The sequence below is a fragment of the Patagioenas fasciata genome, chromosome 3 (assembly GCF_037038585.1).
Source record: "Patagioenas fasciata isolate bPatFas1 chromosome 3, bPatFas1.hap1, whole genome shotgun sequence".
Lineage (NCBI taxonomy): Eukaryota > Metazoa > Chordata > Aves > Columbiformes > Columbidae > Patagioenas > Patagioenas fasciata.
Genome location: NC_092522.1, coordinates 93,551,147 through 93,575,442, shown reverse-complemented (window position 1 = coordinate 93,575,442; position 24,296 = coordinate 93,551,147). Strand labels below are relative to the sequence as shown.

The window sequence follows — 24,296 nt, the reverse complement described above, 5'->3', positions numbered from 1 at the left end:
TTTCTTGGTGAGGTTTGTTTTCTGTCTTATCCTATGCTTCTGATAGCTGCAAGCAAACTGTTCTTTCTGGCTAGCATGGAAAAGTCTTCTTCAGTCTTTCCTAACTTCCATTTGTTATACCCTACAAGTGTTATTGCTTCTATTTGCTTGGAGGGCATCAATCCTCAAGTGCCAGAATTTTTTAAGACAGATGTAAACTATATCTATACTTTCTTCGTGACCAATGTCAGGGAGGAAACCTTGGCTGGACTTGGATGTCTGTCAACATATCCACGTTGCTCAGGATCACTCCTGGAACAGTCTGGCCATATACACGTTGAATGTCAGTTGGATCGAATCCTGGCCTGATGCCTGTCACATAATCTTTTGTAATTGTTCACTCTCTTTCTAGTGAACACCACATACCATGCTGCCATACCTTGCTGAGAGAGCCAAAACAGCGGTATCATGGTATATACATATGACTCTGCTTCCTTACCTCCAATTTGAATTTTAATTGTATTATGTACTGTAGAAGAGCCCCTTGTCCTATTGTCAACATTTCTGTTTATCAGAGAAGGGGAAACGAGGCAATAATAATTATTGCAGTCACTCAAATAGCAGCATCGTTGTGGTTTACATTATTTTAACTAAAATGAAAATGTATGAGCATTTCAGCTAAGCATAAATGCAGTTTTAACAGCTCTGTTTCAGACAAAATAATGTAATTCCAGACTCCTGAGCTCTGTATCATCCAACCATCAGGTTTTGCAGTCTCAGTCCTTGGAGGTTTTCAAGATCATTCTGGATAAAGCCCCAAGTAACCTGGTCTGACCTCATTCCTCACTCTGCTTCAAACAGCAAGCTGGATTAGATGATATCCTGAGCTCTCTTCTGCCCTGAATTTTCCTGTGGTCCTGTGATCCTGGGACCCTTCTCAGGAATAAAAAATATCTTGTGCACTAGGCATCTCAAATATAGTGTGTTTTCTTTTTATTTTTAATATCTGAAGTAAATTACTAAGGAACAAAATGAGAAGAAACTCCAGGGAACTGCTGCCAGTGGTCAGAAAAATCACAGGGTGAATCTTTAGCCTAAAAACACGGCTAGGAGGCCTCAGAAAGCCGCCCAATATAGGACACATTTCAGACTATGACAGCAATTTCCAAACATTTGGTTGCTACAGTAAGGTTTGGAAAGATGTAGCTCTTGGGTCCACACCCTCTTCATTTAAATAAACACGACTGCTGCTTTGGGTGGTTGGCAATGGAACAAACAGTTGCTTTTTGAACAACATGAATGAGTATTCTCTAGTGGCATTACTCAAGGGCTAAGTGTATTAAGACACTGACTTATTTGGTGCCTTGAAACATGAAACCTTTACTCAAGTCCTTCTTAATCACTGAGATCGGACTGCTAACCCTCCCTCCTTTCCTGTAGGCAGCATGTGGTAAGTGTTTGCCCTCAGGGAGAGACAACTGGTATTTATCTCTGTCCTAACTAAATACAAAATTTTGTGCAAGTTTTATAAATAGTTTGAGTGTATGTTTTTAAAATGATTCTTAATCACTTCTGTCTATAGAAGCCATTTTTATTTACTTCAGAAACTGACAACTTGCATGACACAAGGTTGACTCTTTTGTTACAGGATTGTCAAATGGATATATTCTAAAATAGAATGAAGGTTCTGAGGGGTTTTACCTACATAATTAATGTCAACCTACCTCTACTTTAAATAACTATTGCTTCTTTATATCACAGTGGGGTTGTGGAGGTGTGGAGGTGGTTGGAAAGTGAAGATTTCCTTTTTTTTTTTTTAGATTTACAAAAAGGGCAAACTAAACTTAAACATAGGCACAATTTTAGCTTTGGGCCAATTTCCAAGAAGAAAGTTTGGTTTTCATTTTTAGGAAAAAAAAAAAAAAAGTCTGTCCTTCCAGAGATCAATCCTACAAAAGCTTCTCTTTTAAACAACTACTTCTAATTCTGTCTTCTTTTTTTCTGGTGTTGACCTTTTCTGGATATGCCAAGATGGACTGAACTAGGATTGAAATAGTACAGTCTCCACCATTGCTAGGTGCTTTTATTTCCCTCTTGTAAATTCTATGTAATTTCCTTGAGAGCAGATCCCTGCTCTGTCCTTTCTGGGTACATTAAAATACGCATCTCTGTAGTCTGTTGGTTTAGAGCATTGTCTTCACACCTTGACTTACTTTTGTATAACATGTTGGAAAAGAGATTTGTCTACATTACTAATTGCTCTCAGGTCAGTCTGCTTTTGAAAAGAAGCTGCCTCTACCTACAGGGTTACATTGGTCTATAAAACAGACTGCTGTACTAACAACCTCCTTTTTTTTGTGGGTAGATGAATGTTGTAAATAGCTATTTCAGAAACACACATTCATTAAAAAATCTGCCAGTTTTTATGTACACAATTAAAAGTGACGTTACAATATATGAATGCATGCAGTCCAGAATGCTGTGATATACTACTCTATGACAGTATGGGAATGCTAGTTTTAGAACTTCCTTTTTTAAAAGCTGTAATTTAAATTTACATTATAATTATAGACTATAGTTTAAGATACTTAAATCCACAGGGGATTCTCACCTTTAAAAAAATGAATTAGTGTTAATGCACACTGAAGTGTTTAATACGAATGGGGTTTTTCTTGGCTGCTTCAGCAGTATTTGCAGGGAGGAGGGGTTGCACTGACCTTTTGAAAACCCTCAGAGAGCAAAAGGAATAAGAGCAGCTAAGATAAAATGATTAATGAATCTTAGTAAAAGGAATTTCATCACATACAATTGCAGAAAATACTGCCCTAGGAAAACAGATTTTTGAGGACAACCTGTCATCATTTCTAAAAGCTTTTAACTTCTCTCACTTTCATAAAAACATCATATTTGTACATGCTTTAATGTGCCCCTATGTATAGTTGAACATTTTACAATCAGAGAAAAATGCAAAATTAAAAAAGTTACAGCGTAGCTTTGACTTTGCAATTAAAAAGGTATCACATGAATCTGCTTCTTGAATGTTCTGCTCATATATATCAGATAAGATATAGTATATCAGTCAAAGTTAAGGGACTAAATGCAGCAAATAGTGCAAGAAAACTCAGTCCTTCATACTGAAGTTACAGAGATTTGAGCAAGGTGGATGATACAATTTTGAGTCCTGACCTCTCTGAAGGCAATGATTCCAGTGCCACTGATTTCTGTAAAGCCAAGAGTCGACTTTGGGGATAGCTGCAGAGGAAATAAACAAATTCAGCTACACATAAAAACCTGTTGTGGTTACTACAGTTACATGCATCTTGGAGGACCTTCAGCACATCAGTAGCAAGAACATAGGGTCATTTTGCAGTAATTCATTATGGTTCTGTGAGATCCTTTGACTGCCAAGAACTATTGTTCTGAGGAAAACAGGACAAGGTCCTAATTTTCCATTCCATCATAGTTCTTCTGCACTTCTCAATCCATTCAAAAGGGCTGTAAGGCCAGGGGACTTGGTAACTGAGGATTATCTTTGCTGGAATGGAACTCCTAGGTGTAACATTTGTAGATTTGCTCCTCAGACTTTCACATTTCCCATAGTATAATTTTCTCAGTCCTTCTTTAATTCCCTTTCTTTCTGAATCTCATTTCTAAAAGTGAATGTCTCAAAGCCTCATGAAGCCTTAACTATAATGCCCTTCTACATTTGATGTGTTTTCTAAAAGACAGTGCTTTTTTTTGTTTGGGTATTTCAAAGCACACATTTAATATAATGCAATAATACAATATTTACAGATTTGACCACATTAATTTTTTATGGGTATGATTAAAATGTGTACAGGTATTTTAATAATAAAATCAAATTATTATGAAAATATAAGCATATAATTCAAAGACAATAACCTCTTTCTATGCTATATTAGCAAAGAAGATTTTCTCCTATGTGGACATTGCTTGCTTGTTCTTATGCCAGCCTTTGAACATATATAAACAAAATCTGATGCCTTCAAACAGGCCCTGATCTGAAGCACGTAAAAATAAATGTCTGGTTTTAGCTTTATTCATTTAATACTCAATGAGTCTACCCAGTGAATGTGAATAACTGGTTGTAGACAACTGCGGAGTCCACATTTGATCAGGTGAATCCTACCTACTGTGCTTGGAGTAACTGTTCAAGTTGAAATTGCATTTGCTGATAACATTATTTATCAAGAGAGATGTCTTCAGGTACTTGGAAAAGAGATCTTAATTGCAATGCAGACCAGATTTTCTTGTAACTCCACCCTGAATAGCCCAGGGCAAGTTTCAGTGTATGGCACACCCTTTGTCAGTGTAGTGTAAAATGTTTTGACACATTTTATCACCAGAACCAGCATCAGAAACGTTATTAATATTACTGAAGACTTCTGGGAGAGCTTTATATCCTGTGCTCCCGTCAGTACCTTCCAGCAAATACTAATTCTTCAGGCTTACATCTAAGCAAGGAATGTGTCCTCTTACTACCAGGGAATGATCTTCTACCCACCTATTTTTAGTATTCACTATAATTTTTGTCCACTCACTATGAGTAATAAAACAAACTTTTGCTTTCTTCGCAGTTCCATGAGCTGCTGAATCACAGTTTCTGCTAGGACTTCATCCAAAGGCTATTGAGATTAATTAAAAGATTTATCCATCCTCTAAATCAGCTTTGTTGCAGGCCTTAAGTTCAATGATGCATAAGGCAAGCGGCTAAGCTTTTGAAAAGATGGAGTATTGTGCTGGAAGAGACTATAGTGATCTTGTATTTCAAATTCCACGTAACATAACTCTTCAGATTTCCCTGAATTTGCCTCATTTCATGGAAATATGCTTTGTTTGCACCACAATCTGGTTGAATGCCTGCTGAATACAGCTGAATGTCTGACAAGCCAAGTTCACCATTTGATGCTAAAAGCAGGACAGGACCATTCAAGTCCCTGCTGTTGTAATTTTTGTTGAGATTTTCCCCAGTATTTTAAATACAGTAGTGCTTAGGTTTTTACATTTACCAAACAGTACTATTTTCTACATGTGATATTAGAGAAATGTAGACCTTGCTGTACATGTGTCTATTTCCAGCCAATCTTCATACACTTAGTAGTGCTTGCTAGGTGCTCCAATCCTTCTTATTTACAAAGGCAGAAGTTGCTTTCCAGACTCATTAAAGAACCATTCCAGTTCTGTGTATTTACTAAAATATACTTGTACTTGGAGTATACCTAGGCTGCAACTTGAAAGTGTGATTTCAGCTGATACTGATACATGTATTTGGTCTAGACTTAAACTAAGTTGTATAGGAATGGACAACAGTATAGCTGTTAGCTGCCTGAGACTGTAGCCAGTGCTGTAGATTACTTTTACAGCCTTTACAGGCTCTGCTTGTAAAAGACCATGAAGGATTAGCAAAATTAGGTTCTTGTGGAGCAGTGAAGGTGATAAAAGTGGAATTTTCTTTCTGGTGACGTATCACGGATGGATGTAAAACTTGAATCTGGTAATGCTTGCTTAACTACAAAACGTGAAAATTGAACAGAGAGGTATTTTTCAGCTAACTTCCTGGGTTGGCATACTGAACACAATGCCAACCTGTTTTACCTCTTAAATTGTGTCTCCAGAGTATCCACTTCACTGGCATGGAGCAGTTGAAGATTATTAAATCCTTTCATGCTAGGTTATACTCTTTCAAAATTATTCCTAATATGCAGAAATCAGGTCCAAAACAAATTTCCCTCACATGGTGATCTCAATAACTTGCTGCGCAGTTCCCTGCTTCCAGTTCTGTGCACAAATTAGTCTCTCAGGTGTTTGTCAGAGCCAGGCATTTAAAACCTACTTAGGCCCAAGACACTGCCAAATGGTTGTTTTTATGATCTTGAAAATGATGCGTATACCAGCTAAGGTCTTTTGTTTAGTTAAACAGAGATCTTCTAGCAGTTTAATAGGCCTGTTCTGGGTGGACAAGTGTTTTTTAGCTGAGGATGTTTTGTGCCAACAGAAAACAGAGAGTATGCAAAAACTTTTCAAATCTAGGTGCCCCAAAGTTTAAATTTGAACAATTTAGCACAAACTGAAGTGCTGTTTGTTTTTGTTTGAGTCACCAGCCTGACTTGAATCAGGCTAAACAGTGAGATGTAGCTGCATAATGAAACCCTAGTGTAGACAACTGTGAATGGAAATGAGCAAATTAACAGAGTGCAGGGGAATGTAACAGTCCTGTAACCGGTAAGGTTGCGTAATAAATTATGCTTACCTGACACACAGCTCAAGTCCAACAGAATACTCAGTGAGCGTGAATAGGATATCAGCTTAGCCCAATTCTTCATAAGTATGCTTATTTTCCAATTACTCCTGAGTACTGTGTAATTTTTATTCTCTATGTGCAGGGGAGTGGACAGAGGAGGCTTGAGATACATGGTGTATTTGTAGCATACATTTCCTATAGAACTGAAATTGGCTTAATATTTCCTTATTTGACCTCATATCTGCTCACACTCCACCGTTTTGTATCTACACACTGTGCTGATAGCCACATGGGGGGCTTAACTGCAAATGGGGCCACTGAAATGAACTGTGTTAGAAGTAAAACCTCTCTCCAGAAGGAGCTGTATGGCACAGGCTGCAGAGGAGGGCTGGGAGGGCTGTGGGCCACAGAGCTGGGAGATGCTGGGTGGAGAATGGTAGAGGGAGCTCCTGGGGCTGCCTTTCTCATGGAACCATCACACAGTATAACTACTTGCTGTGCCCTTTGAGTGCCAAAAAAGGACCATGTTTGATAGAAGAGTGGAGGAGCTGAAGTGGTGTTTCAGGGAAACACGACCTTATGTTACAATGAAAATTAGCAGCTGCAGAGCACTTTTGAAAATCAAGACCTTGTTTAGATCCTGGTAGGAGGTGACTCTTAAAATTATGTCTGAAGTGGGCTATTATGTGTTTAAATTTTCTGCTAACTGGGAATATATTGAATCCTTACGTACCACACTTTGATTCCTAAATGGTATGTTTAAATGAAAACCCTCTACATGTATCTACAGTGTAGCATATCCTGTTTGCAAAAGAAATTATGAAAAGAGGTTTTAAGTGTCTCCTAACAAGGCAGAGGGAATCAGAGGGTGGTATAACTTCAGCAAAGGAAACTCCATGTCAGATAAGGAAGGGAATAAAGGAGGTATGTTCAGACGACTCGGGGTTTCAGAGATCTCCAAGTGGTAGGATCGTCCTCCATTACTTTAACTTGTCTCTGAGCATATGGATATACCTGAAAGACGTTGTGCCTGCATGTTGTCATGGAATGGGATCTAATACTTATTTGTGTTTATCCATTTCTTATCAGTGAGAAATCTATTCAAGATGAAATTGTGATATTAATAATCCATTTCTTGTCTCACTTCCTGCTGTAGGATGCCTTTCTTGGTATTTTTGTAGAAGAAGAGATCAAATACATATACAAAAGTAACATTAAATAACAAGCCTTTTGGGGAAAAAAAAAGGAATGTGGAAGTCCACAATACTGTCACACAAATGGGCAAAATCTGTGATATTTGCAAGCACTTTCACTAATGGTCTTTTCAGCTACATCCATGCTAATGAATTAAACAGTGCCAGCAAATGTTCTTGGAACTGGAAGTTGATTGTCTCTACCCTCAAGTTGACCTTGGCATGGTTTTGCCGTGGCCAGCGAAAGCTTTCTTGAACAACTCGTGGTGTGGTTTGGGGGTCAGCATAGACCATACCTAATAGGAAGTTTGGATGTGGCCACCTTGTTTTGGAGGCTAAGGGAGCTGATTAGTATTGGCAGGTCCCCATTGAGCTCAGTGCCAGAGACTGGAGAAATGCAGACTGTGTACAGCTTTACCATCTGAGGCTGGGGATGCAGCACTACTGGTAAACACTTTTTCCTGACATCTCCAGGAAAAGGAGTGGCAGTGACTGTTCATCTTCCCTGCCTGTTTCTCACAAGCAATGAGTTAAGGACTTACAAATAACAGCAAACATCTCCCAAGCTTTGCTTGTCATGCACCTTTTGCAGGTGAGTAGCTGCCAAGACTGATCTTCCAGGCATCAGCTGTGGTTGCTGCAGTATCACCCCTTCCCTGCTCTACAGAGGTGGCACCCTCTCTCCTGTCACTACAAAGACTGGTGCTCTGAAAAGAATCAGGAGGGGTATTAAAACTTACAAAAGCAAATTTAAAATATGTGAAAAGACTGTATGACTGCCTGGGATAGTGTTAGAACACAGTGTTTATGTACATTTACTGTTCATATCTGATTTTCATAAGAACAAAACAGGATACTTCTATTCAGGGCTATAACTGACTATATTTTGTCTGTGCAATGCAATGCAGAGGATGCCAGCTCAGCATTTCTGAAAAGACAAGACTTCAAGAACTGGGTGGAATTTCTACATGTTCTAGACTTGTACAGGGATGAAAAAATTCAGATGAATCAAAACACCTTTAGGTGTGTCTAGTCTACACAGTTACAATGAATATGCTGAAGGAACAGAATCTTACCCAAGTTACTTCACTTTTTGGACTCTGAAAGTGGGTTAAGCTGCAAATGCAGACATGACCTTATTTTACAGATATTGGGCACAGAGAACAGTCCAGCCAGAGCTACATTACCAATCGGTTCACGTTTAAGTAGCTACAAGGCTCCTTGAATTTCTGCCATCATCGTCCAGACCCAGAACGGTTCCCGACTTGCGTCGGAGCCCGAGCCCCATGCCAGTGCGCCTCGGAGGCTCTCCCAGTCTCTCCAGTGCAAAGCCTTAAGGATAAACGGGCAGGTCCGGAGAGCAGGCTGCCACTCTGCTCGGCGCTACAGGCACAAAACATTACTTTCGGTGTTTATGTTGTAGGACGTTGCGCTGTCCGACGATCCCACTCGCTCCCCAGCTGCATCTGCCCGAAGATGTGGGTTGCAGGGGCTGCTTGGAGCAGAAACGCACCCGCGGATATAGATACGTTCATATCTGGCCGCTTGGCTGTCCCCCCCGCTCCCCTCGGGGCCGGCCTCGGGAACGCCCCCGCGGGTGTTCATGCAGCTGGCGCTGGGGCAGTGGCGGCCTCTCCCTTCCCTCCCCGCCCGCCAAGGCGCCTCCCGCCCGGGCCCGGCCCTGCGCACAGCGGCGGACCCACCGGGCGGCAGGCAGCGCGGCCGGGGAGCACTGCGCACAGGGCGCCATGGCGCGGACCCGCGGCGCTGCCCACCACCTCCTCCTCCTCCTCCTCCTCGTCTGCAGCTCCGCGGCGGCCGGGTACGTGGGGCCGGGAGGGTCGGGGCCGGACGGCTGCGCGGGGCAGCGGAGCTCGGCGGCGCCGGCTGGCAGCCTGTCCGGAAAGCGGCGAAGCGGCGCTGCCTTCCCCGTCCTGCCAGCCCGGGGTGCGCTCGGCAGCGCCCGGGGAGTGAGCGAGCATCACTTCCAGCCTCGCCGCCGAATGCGTCAGAAGTGCTTTGCAACATGTATCGCACGTTATGGTGTGGACGCTGTTACTTTTTGGGGATTGTATTTTACTCTTCTAGCCTTTTTCCCTCTGCTTGTTTGGATTTTCCAGACCCACGTTCCTGGTGGCAGTTCCCTGGAACATCAGGCCTGGAGCAAACGTGACTGTTGGAGTAGCTCTGCTGCCGGACAGCCCGGCACAGGTCACCATAAGGGGAGACGTGATCAGAGATAACCAGACCATCTTGAGCAGGGAAATGGTCTTTGAGAAAGGTAAGAGAATGGAGTTGGCCTGGAGAGATTTAGATTTGCTTTATCCCACAAGTATTTTGTTGCTCCCAAAATATCACTGCTTCTAAACAGTACTAAAATAGGATTTTTATTTTAACAAGTAGAGGTCACTTGTGGGAAAATAATCTTGTACTCCACTGGCTCTGTGTGCAGGTGGTTGACTGAGCAGGACAGCCAGCAGTTGCATGGGTATGCTAACTCCTGGTAAACTCAGAAAACAATCAGAGAGTAGTGATGTGTGATGGAGAAATGTGGTGGAGTTTCTGAGGAGCCAGGAAGGACTCTGGTCGATGTAGTGGGGCCACCAAAGAAGAAGCAGAGAAAGAGGTGCTCACTGGTAGGCTTGTTAAGGCGCAAGGTGGAAGCAAATGGGATAATGGTAAGGATGGAACAAACAAGGTGATAAAGCATCTGGAGCTGGCTGCTTCTCATGCCTTAAGAAAGTGAGGACCTGAGTACAATAGGAAAGTGGAGATGACTGTGTCAATCACCATTACTTGGAAGGTCTGTGTGTTTGTGGAAACAGCAATTTTTAAGGATCAAGACCTGAATCACAGGACAGGTTGCAGATTGAAGATAAGCAAGCCTCAGAGCAGCCTGATTTAATGTATGTCTCCCAGGCACCAGTACAGAACATGATGCCAGTTCTGAGTAACTGGAGAACTGAGATATCCTGGTCACCACTCCTTTTCTTAAAGGCCAGCTGGGAACAGAAGCATAGAGCTGTCCTGACAGAGAACTGCCCTCATGGGAAAGAAAATATTTTGTCAGGATAATCCAGCTTTTAAACTGCTCTTAGTAGGAGGCAATATAAATTACACCCCAACTCTTAGCTTTTTATTTGTCAAAAATAGAAAGTCTAGGGGCAGTATGAGGTCCTAGAAAAATCCACCCTGCTATAACACACTTTCTCCTTGGTGTCAACTAGATTTTCTGTTAATGTCTCACAGTTAATACAGATGCCTTAATTGGAAGCATCACAACTGAATAACAAACCCTTCATGAAAACCCATTTCTCTTCACAACCCGTAGGGAAGACTGAGACTTTGAGTGTGATGGAAAGAGCTTGACCAGATAAAAAAATTCATGGCCTCATGATGCAGAAAAGAGTTAGTGGTCAAAAATCTTCTTGCTATTTCAAATATTCAGAAAAGGTTCTCCAGAACTATGCAGTGACAGGTTTTACTTCAGGTTCAGTATTGTCTATCCAATCTAATTTTATATTGTTATCAGATATATGTCCTCCAGCAACCGCTGTAAAAGCATAAACCTGAGGCAAATTTCCTTTATTCCTGTGGCTAATTAAAAAAAAAAAAAAAAAAAAAAAATCTAAGTGTTCATTCCTGATTTAAATCAAATTTATACACCTGATCTACTAGTTTCCAAATCTGACACCAATAGTTGTGGTGATGTTTGCCTAAGGCAATTACTTTAGGAGGATGGATTTGGTGGCACCTAAAATCTGTATGTAAGCAAAACATACAGACTGTCATGCCTATGGTCCTTAATCTTAACTTTCCATGCCACGGTTAGATTTTGCTTATCAAAAGGCACAGGTAAAGCCTCTTGGACTAGACAAAGTGGAGGATTCAGCAGTGGATAAAGGAACATTCTTATTCTGTGGAGAAAATAACTTTGACATACTTATTATGCCATTAGTAGCGAGGTTGCCTTTTAAGGTTCACAATTCCTCTTCAAACCTTTCCTGGCAGTATTTTGAAACAAAAGCAAAACAAATCCAAACTAACTGATATATTGTTTTAAAAAGAAAAGCTGTTTTCTCAATTTTTTTTTTCCCCTCTAACTATACTGGCTTTTATTGCCTGCTTCTGTTCTGCCTAACATGAAGTTCAGTGAGCCTTGCATGAATTTCAACTTGTCTGTTGTTGTCCTTCTCAACATTAAAAAGCAGACAAGCAACTGGTAATTCAAAGTATTTGAAAATATATGGATATCTGTATCTGCACAGAATACAGAACAATGCTTGACAGTGGGACTTGCTGAAGTCAGAGGGAATGATGGGTGATCAGGAATAAGTACAACACTGTATCAGACTGGATACAGTGAGGAAAAAGGAGAAATGCTATAGTGCGTTACTTGAAGTGCATGGACTTATTGTTAAATTTAAATCATTTTATTGTCTTCTAAACATATATTTGAATTTTCCACACTTTTTTATTTGATAAATGGGACAGGAAAAAAAAATACTGAGCATGCTGTGTATTTCCTCTTGAAAAAAACCTTAACATTTCGTAAGTGGCCATCCATTCTTTTAAGTTAAGTTATACAATTTGTTAGTCAATTGTTCTCTGTGAACAAATATGTAAGCAAAACTGTTATGGACCAGGAGCAAGGGAACTGCCCTGTAGTAGAGGATGTAGTGTTGAAGGTGTGTATCCGAAGGTGCTACAGGAGTGGATCAACTGTAAATAGATTCTAAATTGTAAATAAGATTCTAAAGCTTTAAATCCTTAGTTGAAGAGCAGAAAAACCTTACAACAAAATATGTAGTGATATTGTTGTAGCTGTGTTAGTCTAAGGATGTGACTGACGGAAGGCTGGGGAAGGTTTTATTAGGCTAGCTGTTGCAGTTGAAGGAAAAAACCCAAACATATCTCCAGACACACAAAATCTTCTTTAAATGACATCATTGCTGCATATATTAGTACCCGGAAAATGTTGCTTTATCTGTCGTTTGGACCCAGGAGGTTACACAGAGTAGCTGATACAGTGGTATTACTGTTCCTGTGGTGCACATGAATTTGATGAGTTTTATTGCCACATGTCTATGCAAAATAACTGTTAATGGAGACAGAGCGTAACTGAAGTTGTTGACTGTGCTGGATATCCAAAAAGCTGGAACTGATTGCCTGCCTTGGTTAGGCTGCATATTCAGTGGCACTGTTGCCTAAGCTGGCTCAGTTATGCTCTGTATTTTTCCTTGCACAGTGTCAGCAAAAACAGGGTGTTAACTGCTTTGACAAACTGATCTGACTGAAAAATAACATTTTGATTTTGTTGAATATTTTTTTTAGACAGACAGGTTCCTTGGTTCAGTGTGTAAACATCTGTGCTGATAGAACTGAGGTGGGCGCAGAGTTGAGAATTGGGTGCTGGGGACAGAGGACAGACTGTGGACACCTTTTTTATTAGTGCTGTTGAACTTGGCCCCCAAGATTAAATAGATTACCTGAGCATGAGAGCTATTACATACCTGTCTGACAAAGTGCATCTGCAATTGCTTAAAGTTAAGGATGCTCCCTGGTTCTTCAGCAGCAGCTCATTATGGTACATATGCTTGTCTTTACGTTTCTGAGTTAGCTCCATAGAAGGACCATGTTGAATTAGAGGCACAGTTATTTTTTCTTTATATAATATAAATCTTGCTTTATATAAGAAATAGAGTGCTTGCCCTCTGATGATTGATAAAATATTCACCATTTTAATGTAATTGGAAGTGGAAATTTGATTTCTGGGTGATTCTTGACCATTTGAGAAAGACATTAGCAGTGGAACTTGGTTCACGTTGTTGTCCCGCTTTTCATATAACAAAGGGAAAACAACCTAGTTTGTATTTTTTGAAGTGAATGGGAAAGTGTGCATGCGTATTCATTTAAAGAAGCTCAGCTCAACATGTCAGAATCCAAATGTACTGTAGCAATGGAGATTGCTGAAGACCAATGCTTTGGTACAGAAATTAAGTTAATTAGATTAAATGCAGTGAAAATGGACCAACTGACTGTCTGCAAGCAGGATGTTGCTGCTACAGGTAAACTTTGTGTGAGCAAGCACAACCAAAAAAAAAGTCAGTGTGTCACCAGGAGAGAATAGGTTTCTGTTGTCTGCAGTGGGCTCCAAAAAAACCACAGCACTGACTAAAGCTCTTTTTGTGCATGTAGCACGCCTTGACGCATTTTCTGTGGAGATACAGTATCAGAAACATCCTTACCCTGATTTGAAATTACATCAGAAGATAACGATGGCTTATATGCAATTGGAGCTGTTGGGTTTTCTGGGTCAATAACAAAAAATAACGATGGGAATAACAGACAGGCAAGTTAAATTTCATGCATGAATGTGTTGATTTTCAGTGATTACAGTGCAGGGTGGCTCTTGCCATGAGTATTTATCCTGTCATTGATCAATAAAGATATAGTTTGAATTGGCAAGAAGTGTTGTCTTGCAGGGTTTGCTACCCAGGCATTGCAGAGTGTGTTAGTGTACGAGAAACTTTATACCTTAATTGCGAGAGGTTCTGAAAAGTCTTGTTTTCCTTGTTGGTGCTAGAATGATTTGGAAAGAGTAAGCAGCATGTAAGTTGAAAAAACAAATTCGTTTTAAGAAAAGCTTTTATGTGTAATGAGGTGTCATCATTTACCTGACTGAACAATTACCTACATGAACAATTTTAATTCTTAAGAATAATATTTAGCTATAGCTTCTGCTAGTTAAGGTACAACATAACGTATTTATAGCATAGTAAGAACTATTTTGTGAACTGAAGAATCTGATTTAAAATAGAATACATAGTTTGGGCTCCATGTAATTACTTGTACATGTTAATTAATTTGCACTACTTTTCCGTATTTCTACAGAGAAGTAAATGTTTTTGTTAACAGAAGTTACTGGCTAGACTATGGTAAATACTCAGCTAGGGTTTACAAAACATCATGGAAATCTCTCCTGTTTGTGAGAAAGTCTCTCAAGCTCAGGCATGTAGTGATCATTCATAAAGACAATGGAAAATCTGTTTTTACCAGAAGGCATGTTTTGCATACTTAATAATATGGTTCTGACCATGTTAGTATCTGAAATAGTGAAAACCACTAGAAATAGTAAGTTGTAAAGTAGCAGCTAAATAGGAACGAATGGCTTAAGTATGCAAGTCCCTTTTGTTAACCTTGAGATGCATCTGTACCTTATTTTACAATAAAATGACAGAGTCATTGGTGACTACAAAATCTATGCTGAAAATCTGTGAGGTAAAGGGTTTTGATGTCAGTTTAGTGGGACAGCTCCTTTCTGCCTAATTCTGCATCAATGCTTAAAAAGCCAAACAGCAAGTGAGCAGGTCCTATGATTTTGCATCCGTAATGTCTGCTTCCAAATGTATGTGTAACTGTGCCTCATGAAAATAAAGTCAGCACATGCAGATAACCTATGCAAAATCAGAATGAAGGAGAAGTTTTGGGGAAGGAGGTATTGGGATTGGATCTAAGGACAAGGGAGCTAGTAAAGAAGTGGGCACTCACTTATGTGCTTTCTTATTGCTGGAGTACATAAAAGACAAAAAAGAAGGTTTCTGTGTCTGTTGTTGAATCCATCCTGCTAACAGACCCATTAAGTAGTTTACAGAAAAATGGAAGTAGCAATTCCCTCCAATACTTGAGCTTTATCTAATTGATTGGATGCTGTTTGAGATTTGAGGGAAAGAGTCCTTCTGTGGCTCAGGGCTTACATGTTTGCACATGAGATCATTCTGATCACCGTGTTCTTCACAGATACCCAGCTGAGGATAGTGTGGCAGATACAGTGCTGTGGGCTGTTTCACAGTGCATTGAGAAGGGTGGAATAATTCACTCATTGCAGTGGGGCAACTCTTACAGAGGGAATATTGTATGCATCAGTGTGGGCTTCCCTGTTGCTGCTGTGGACTGGAGGGGGTTTACAGCTTTTAGGAAAGGGAGGAGAGAGAAAAACACAGTAAAGGCTGTTGATTTCGTGGTGAGGGGGGAAAGTGATGCCAATAAACGACAGGAATTGGGAGGTAAGATGTTGTCAGAAAAAAGAAGGAAGAGAAGCAAAGGGAGAAATCTCTTGAGGGATTCATATTAAAGGGATAAGTACACTTTAACAGAGCAGAAGGGTAAGAAATAAAGTAACTAGAGATGATCTTATCACTGGCCAGCAAAACAACAGAAAAAAGGAAAACCCTGTATATAAACTGAAAATGAGGTCAGATTACAAAGGCTGAGTTTAAAGGACAGTAGTATGGGTAAGAAGGAACAAAACTGGGAAGGTCAAACCATGAACAGGAAAGAACGTGAAGGTTAAGAAGGCAGGATTTTTAAATACCGTGTTGATAGCAGGAAGACTAGCGAAGGATGTGACTTGCTGCACACTCTGGTGAGATGGGCATTGGTCAGTGATGCTGAGAGGCAGTAAGTGATCAGTCTTCACTGAGAGGATCAACTAACTGCCATGGAAAACGTTTAAGCATTTAGGCAGCAAAAGGGGAAGAACAGGTTAAAGTGTGATTTGTTAAAGTAGATGTTTAATGCTAATAAATTTGTCTGTAGAATATTTAGGGAATTGATTGAAATAATTTTAGAACTGCTAGTGAAGTTTTGAGGGTTTGAGTGAAGAGAGAGGCACTGGAAGATCAGAAACCTGCCAATAAAATGTGTTCCACCGTGGACTGGCAGGTGTTTTAAGTGGAGAAGAAGCAGGATATTGTTACGTCTTGACTGTAGTAAGGGTTTTGATAGTCTGAAGTGGCACTCTGACAAGCCAGCTGGGGAAGTGGGGACAGTGTGAAACTAAATATGTTTGTGGCTGGATGGAAAATAATATTCATGAAGTGGGTCCAAGTCTTTCACTATCAAACTAGAAATGGGTCACCTTGGAACTGTATTTTGTCAGTATGACTGACATGGATGAAAAAAGGCAGAACATTTATTGGGTTAGTGAAGAGGTGCCAAGGATGCTGGGAGGAAGGGTTAGATTTTGAACTCAATTTGGCAATATATTAAATGATTAGGGGAAAAACTGGAGCAACTGCATAGTTCTGCTCTCCATGAGGAATAAAAGAGCATGTGTTTACTGGAGGAGGAACAAGGTGAGAAAAATGGGGGGGTTGTGTGTGTGTGGGTGAGTGATGGTTTAAAGGTACCAAAAAGTGAAAGCTTCTAAGTAGCGCTGTGGTGCTCAAAAAAAGAAGGCAAATGCTGAACTCAAATATATACACAGAAATATTTTCTGTAAGCTGTGAGAAAATATTCCAGTAATCTTCACAGTTCTAATTAGGCAGCCTGGGGAATGCTGAGCCTGATTCAGGGCACTCCTCTTGGAGGCTGTGAACCAACTGGAGAAATTCCAGGGAGAGCAGAGGGAAAGATTGAATGTCTCTCAGGAAACAAGTTCAAACCAGATAGAAGAAGGTGAGCCTTCATGAGGTAGAAATAAATTGTGGAACTCCATGTCCCAGGTGCTGTGGATGGAAAATGTGACTACACAAATCTATGAGACAAAAGTCCGTCAAGGACTGGTCCAGTATAAATACACTAATTTGGCTTTTCAAGCCCCAAGCCTCAGGCTGCGTAGTCTGAGAAGAGTACCCAAGGAAGGGTCACTGTGTACTTGTTCTTTTTTTCATGCTGTTGAGATGTCTACCCTTGACCCTTGCTGGAGACAGAACCTTGGGCTGAACAGACTTTCAGTTTGACCCTGGGAGCTGCTTCATTCTGGAAAGCATTTGGTTATTACCCTCCAAGTACATAAAAAGTATCTTTAAAGAGAGAGAGGTGGGAGCTTACAGTGAATCTCCAGATGGGTTAAGGAATGATGTCCTTAGTAGTGTCTAAATAGAAAGAGGTCCAAGCTGAAGTGTTTAGGGTTATGGAAGTATCTGTAGAGGCAGGAAGCAGTTGGGAAATTCATGGTTCTCCAGTCATATACAGATGACTTCTCTTTTTATGAGATGCTAATGAAGATCTGTACTGGCAATGTTGCTGGTTCCCATGCTTTGCTGTTCATGACTACACGTTTGTGAAAACGGAGTTGAGATCCTATCTTCCGAGGCTGAACAGCACATGGCAAGAGATGACGCTGGTTCATCTAGATTCACTGCAGTCCAAATAAATATGTGCATAGAAAACATGGCCAGAGTGACAAACCCCTTCTTCCCCACTTCTCCAACTTTCTGGAGGTACAGCTGTGAGGTCCAGGTGCTTATTTTGTAGGGTTAAGGGATTATATTGCCTTTATTTGCCAATGAAGCAAACCTCTGGTAATATTTTTATATATCAAAATAGTTTTGTGGTCTCAGAAAAGTGATGTGGCTTTGTCATCATAGACACTGAATGCATTCCAGAAAATGGCAGAAAACCAATATGAAAACAAACCTTCTTCTTTCAGTCCCTCTAGGAGGAAACTTAAATAGTTCCTGAATGTTTTATTTGCAGTGAATGAGTTTGAAAGGTGACTTGACTTTGGGATTTTGCTCCAATTGCAGCAATTCGTGTGATGAGGGTAGTATTAATACCGCCAAATCTCTGGCATAGGCAGACTTAGCCACATTTTATGGCTGTATGATTTTCCTATGTTTTAAGTTGAAATAAAAAGTGCAGCTGCTTTAAATTGCAGTAATGGTGGCTTTGTCTGTGTTTATTTCATGGATATAAGAGTGGATTATAATGATGGTCAATAGTGCCTTGAAAGCAGGATGTGCAGATGCCTGTGAGTTTGTGTATTTGTGTGTAGTCACCAAGGAAAAACTAAGTGAATGAAATTAATTTCCCATTTAGTTGTGTAAAAGGCTTAAGTCTGAGATTATTCTGAATTGTCCACATAGTTTCATAGACTGGATCTGATGTCAAGAAAGTTTTTTCTGTAGTATTCAAAACTTGTCTTGCTAACAGATGTACATTTATAATTCATGGGAATATAGTTGTTTGGGTGTGGTAAGCAGCGATAATGTCATGGACATGACAATAACACATGGCTTTTAGAGGCTGGTCTCAGGAAAAAGTTGAAAAGAGTTTGTGATGAAGCATCTGGGATGGTAGCTGCTGGTTAGCCGTCAGAAGGTCTCTGTTAAAGACATGATTTAGTTTTAGAAATATGAAGCTGTTAAGTTTTCCTACCCAGCATGCAGTGTTTCAGATAAACCACAGAGCATTTTCAGTCTTGTGTTCTTGCAACTGACTGCTCTCTGACCGCTCAGCCGAAAGTGGTAATAATAGTATAATCCATACAGCTGGTCATTTTACTTTAGAAGACTGAGTGGAGAAATAAACATCTGAATTATGACCTAAGTCTAAAAAGAAATAGAAGGGCCAGCCTTCAGGAAACTTAGTGTTTGCTTGTGGAAGGGATCTTGGATGTGACAGGGCAAGGGAAGGGTCATCCAGCATCATCTGTGTCTGTCTGTTTGTCTGAGGGCATGGAAGATGGTGGTTTTCCTCAGGGATGGATCTGGGATTGTTGGTGAGAGAAGAAGAGCTGAACTGTTAAGAGGGAAAAGCAGGGACGTACCGCGACTCCTTTGCTGTGTGAAGTAGGAGAACACAGGGAATGCCATGGCGAAGGGGCAGAGGAGGGGAAGGACAGCACTCCTCTTCATACCTTCCAGTAAATCTGTGTCTATTCTTTTCTGGCCATGAGCATTTCTGGTTGTGCTTTCCACCACTCTTCTGATTGTGGAGTAAAAGCAGATTGGGCAAAACCCTTTGAATTTAGCTGGAGAAGGGTTTTTTTTGTCATGAATCATCCTAGTTGTCAGGAAAATATACCTACACTTTGCATGTAGACTGAAGCTACAACTTACTAACAACTGAAGCTAGGACTTACTAGTGACTGCAGAGTTTGGTAAAACATGGCTTTAGTCACAAAAACATCTCTGCATCTTGCTTTTCTCTTGCCCTTAAGAACTGTGGTGCCCTGTCTCTTCATTGGACCCTGAGGTGACGAATACTAGTCCTGTTCAGATTATTCCTTCTGTTCCATTAGGCTGCCTTTCTCCACAGGCAGCACTCCTACCCTGCCTCTTTCTTTCCATTTTTAATTTCTGAGTGCTTTTAGCTTCCAAAATTGCAAAGAGGACTGAAAAGGATAAGGGGTGGTGGAAACAAGGAGTAGAGGGAAGAGAGAGCAGCTGTTGAGGGAAGGGTACGTAGGCAAGAGGGGATTAGGAGGCTTTGTGGTGTGCGTATGTAGCCCTTTCCTACAAACCTGTTGGCTCCTTTTGGCTTTGGATATCAGCTTGTATACTGGTGTCCTTTAGCAATCCCTGTTGCATGGATTTGGGTGCTGTATTGCCTCTCTTTCTATTGTCTGGCCCAAATTTAGCCATAACCTAACAGCCGTGGCTCACACTATGTATTTTGGGTTACTTGCGTAAACTAACAAGTACTTACGTGGGTGCTAATTTTAGGATAATAGATGAGGAGTGTTACACATTTAAAGAAAACTGTGAACTCAACAGATTTATGGGACTTTTCTGAAGGAAAAAATGTATTTCATTCCCTGGACAGTTTAGGCCTTAGTATTTAGGTGTCTTTTATTTTTCTCTCTCCTTAAAAAACACAAAAATAGTCTATATTTTGGATAGAAAGAAAAATCTGGAAGGAAACTGAAGAACAATATGTTTTATTTTTCCAATGTTAAAAAGAGTTTTTGAAATAGACTCCGCAGTAGAAAAAAAATCCATTTACCACTGCAAAGAAAATGCTTTTCTGTAAACATTTCCTAAGCATGGATATATTAACACAGCTGCCAGAAGAAAGAAGTGGCATCATTTCAGTAAATCAATCTGAAAGTGATTCTAGTTGTATTTTTCCAATCTTACACAGGAATAAGAAGGAATGAGAACATAGGTAGAAAATGTTAAGTGAGAAAGTTAGTTTGTAGCAATACCTGTCATAGGTAGAATATAGAATCAAGTTCTGAGTTTGTGTAAAGTAGTTAGAGACTGGAGCACTGCTGTGCTGATTTTTATTGGCACAAGCTCTAGTTCACGATGCCAAGCCATGCAGTCATTTTTCTCGAGCCTCTGTCCTTTTTGGGGAGTGGAAGCTGAAACATATATGTCTAGTTCTAGTGCTGGTGGTGGCAGCTTAAGAAGGGGTAACATAAGTTTCTGGGTTTGGGTCAGGCCCATGCAATGGGAAGAATGTAAGATGCCATCATTTGTGCATTTGTAAGTCTAAAAAAAAATGCACGTATTTGGCTCTGTAGAATTTTTTCCTATTTACTTTGCTGATAACAAAACTATTGGACCTCCAAGAAGTAGCATGGTGGCAAGGTACGTTTAAAAGATTGCTTCATTTCCTTCTGCTGTCTATACTGGTGACATGTCTCTGCCACCCTGCCTTTGGTTCCTCTTCTGCTGGACTGTCCTAAATGGTAAGGAATTTGAGGAAAAGGAGGCAGGACAGTGTGGTGTTTCCACAGTATTTCCATCCATTTCCTCAATGCAGTATTTATTGAATGAATACAGTACAGGCTTCAGGAATTCTGTGATAGAAATGATTTTGTGAGTGATGAGGAAGGATATTCTTTCTTGAAGGATCATGTGACTTCTGTGGGGATTTTTTTTGGTGATTTGTTTTTCAGCTTCCTCAAGATTAGTCTGGAATGGTCCTCTGAATGTTCCCTGCAGCCAGGGCATGGCTCCCAGCTGGGAGTTTTCTTTAACTAATCCCTTGTGGTGGCTGGGACCGGGACTCTCGCCTGGTCTTTCCCTTCCATAGCCCATTGCAACCCTGCTGATTAAAATGCTGCTGCTGGGAGCAGATGGGATGAGTCAGGAGGAAAAGTTTTGTGGTCTGCAATGCTCGGTGCTGCTGGCGTAGGTGTTCTGGGCTCCTTTCTACGTCTGTTACCACCTGGAGTTAGTTACTTGCGATAGATGGGAACCATATTTAATAACTGAAGGGTCCCCTTGCAGGGATGTGGTGAAGGAAGGTGACAACTGTTGCCATTTCTGAGGCAGTGGACTCCACTGATGTCATGTGTAAATGATGTGGAAGTATTACACGCCGCACGTGGGTACAAGTGTCCAGCTGCATGATAGCAGAGCTTCCAGCAGAGCAGTGCCATGTGCTAGCTGTTGGACCGTGGTTAACCCCTTATAAACCCGAGATTGCTGTATGATTGAATATATCTTTAATTCATCGAGTGGACAGAAAAATGTGGTGAATTTCAGCAATTCAGTATTGGCATAAAGGAAATATTTTGCCTATAGCTCTGGCTTGAGCACATCCAAAGCCACCCCTGGGAGCAGCTGAGCAGAGCTCCAAGGGATTGATTGCAGCTCAGTAGTCTCTGAGAACATGGGAAAATCCTGCATGACAGAGAAATTCACTGCAACGTCAAAGAGTTTCGGATCTGCCCAGGCTGCTCGGTTCCTAACAAAATAATTACATAGTGACATGAATTGGATGATTACCTTATGCCCCAGAGCCTCTTTTATGATTTTCACTGGCTGGGAATGAGACGGTGCTCTGGGCTTTATCAAGGCAGCCAAGGAGGCTGTAGCTCTTCAGAAGGTAAATGCTTTCTGAGTTGCATAAAGAAGTGACTGTGATTTAAATCTCCCTCTTCCCCAACTGTTTCCCCTTCTGCATCATGACTGTATCTGGCTCAGAGCTGATGTTAGGTCTCCCAGGCCTGGGAACATGGAAGAAACCCAGTATTTCTACATTAAGATTTCTGTCTTTTGCATTCTAGTTGTTCTCCGAATAGGTGCAGGCAAGCAGGCACTGCCCTGATGAGAGAGCTGGCAAGTACCTGCTCTGTTAAGTGTAAGATTGCTTAGGTGCTGTGCAGGGTGATGTGTAGCATTCCTCTTTGGTGCTCTGCCCTTGCAATGCATGCGTACTAATGTATTTGTCTTGCTGTGGGTAGAGACAGAAACAGAAACCCCACAGTGTGGGCTATGGCCTGAATATCAGATCTGTGCTTGGTGTCTTGCCAAAGTCATGGCTATAGCTGGTGCTATAATTAACTGTGTTTGATAGATTCAAGCTCGTGTAGCAATACTTACCATGTGCATATCAACTCAAATGCGTGTAGTAAATGAAACTAAGTTTCTGTTTCTTGTTAATAACAATTATCAGCAGTTGCAAAGGGTTTTATTTTTCTGGCGACAGTGTCATGGGTTGTGGTTATACAAACCCTAGCTTTAGGGCAGCCTCATTCCACAGAGGAACAGGAGCTAGGTTAGGCTTTTAGTGTACAACTGAGAGAAATTTCAGGAGGTAGCTTTATACCATCTCTGTTGTTGCTAGTTACCTTATATACAGCCTCCTTTACTGGTGAAATATCATAATTCCTTGAAAAAAAATCTTCCTAGTTAACAGCAACCCTGTCTTTCCTGAGTTAGGAAGACATAGGTTTCCTTTAGCTGAAATTATGTCTCTTTTATGTTTGGGCATGGAGTTGTTTGGGCAGATGTTGGAAATAAACATATCAGAACATGGACAGGGGTTGACAATACCCATGAATTGGATACTCTGCAGGACTGTGTAATTCCTCTCCTGGAGCTGCTGGTCGTCCTGCAGCCTTGTGAGCCAAGCAAGCTTGGCCGAGTGTGGGGCTCCCTGCCACCGTGCAGTGGGGCAGGGTGCTGTCTCCGCTGACTGCTGGGAAAAGAAGTGTGTATTTTGCCTGAGACTCCTGGCTGGAAAACCTCGAAGGCTGGTGGGGTTGTTCAGAGTCAGCAAGTGCATGCGTTGCTTCTCGAGTGAAGAGGAGAGAGGGATGATAGGAAAAAAACTGTGGCTTTAACGGTAGCATAAACATGTTGTGGAAGGAACTGTGTTGCTTAGGGCCCGATGCCACCCATCCCCGTTAAACTTTTGAATACCAGAATGAAGTACTGGGATGTGCTGCCCACAGATCTCATTTGTGGGATGTGAGTCATTTGGTTTAACCCAGGTTATAATTTGAATAGATGGTTCATGCTGGATGGGATTTTTCCTTTAGTACTCTGGTAGCAGCCAGGACAACCTGTGTTCAGTCCATTGAGACTACCTTCTGTTTGCCACCATCAAAGGAAATAATTCATTGACTTTTCAAATTAATGTTTACTGGCGTTTGAAGGTCAAGTGATTGCTTCATCTTCGAATGCTTTTATGTCCAAGATCGAGAAGGACATAAATAACTTTTTTTTTCCTTACTCCACAAAACAAATGAGTAAAAGATAAGTATAAACCCATTGCTTTTTGGGAGATATAAAAAAGTCTAACTAAATGGAATCAACAAAAGAAAATATGAGTCAATATGAGTCAGCAGTGTGTGCCCTGGCAACCAAGAGGGCAAACCACATCCTGAAGTGCATCAAACACAGCATCACCAGCTGGTCAAAAGAGGTGACTATCCTGCTGTATTCAGCAATGATGCGGCCTCACCTGGAGTGCTGTGTGCCGTTCTGGGCCCCACAATTTAAGAAGGACGTGAAGGTCCTTGTATACATCCAGAGGAGGGCAACAAAGCTGGTGAAAGGGCTGAAAGGAATGTCCTATGAGGAGCAGCTGAATACTTCGGGCTTGTCTAGTTTGGAGAGAAGGAGGCTGAGAGGCAACCTCATTGCGCTCTACAGCTTCTTGAGGAGGGGAAGTGGAGAGGGAGGTGCTGAGCTCTTCTCCCTGGTATCCAGTCAAAGGATGCATGGAAATGGTTTAAAGCCAGGGGAGGTTTAGACTGGACATGAGGAAATATTTAAGTTATATTAGAAAGTATAATAAGTTATATTAACCCACATACATTAATGTGTTGGTTGCTTGCTCCCATGGTGATATAGTGCAGTGAGTATGATTAATTCTGGGTGCTCCTTTGCTTA

The 24,296-nt window shown here is 41.0% G+C and overlaps 1 protein-coding gene across 1 annotated transcript in view; it reads left to right on the top strand.

Moving 5' to 3' along the window:
• Positions 1-9,102: 9,102 nt before the first annotated feature.
• CD109 (CD109 molecule) overlaps positions 9,103-24,296 on the top strand; it is an 80,005-nt gene continuing 64,811 nt past the window's right edge. The window contains exons 1-2 of the mRNA XM_065834755.2: positions 9,103-9,256; positions 9,555-9,715. Of these exons, the coding sequence (XP_065690827.2) occupies positions 9,183-9,256; positions 9,555-9,715 (235 nt within the window). The 5' untranslated portion in view covers positions 9,103-9,182. The remainder of the gene's footprint in view (positions 9,257-9,554; positions 9,716-24,296) is intronic.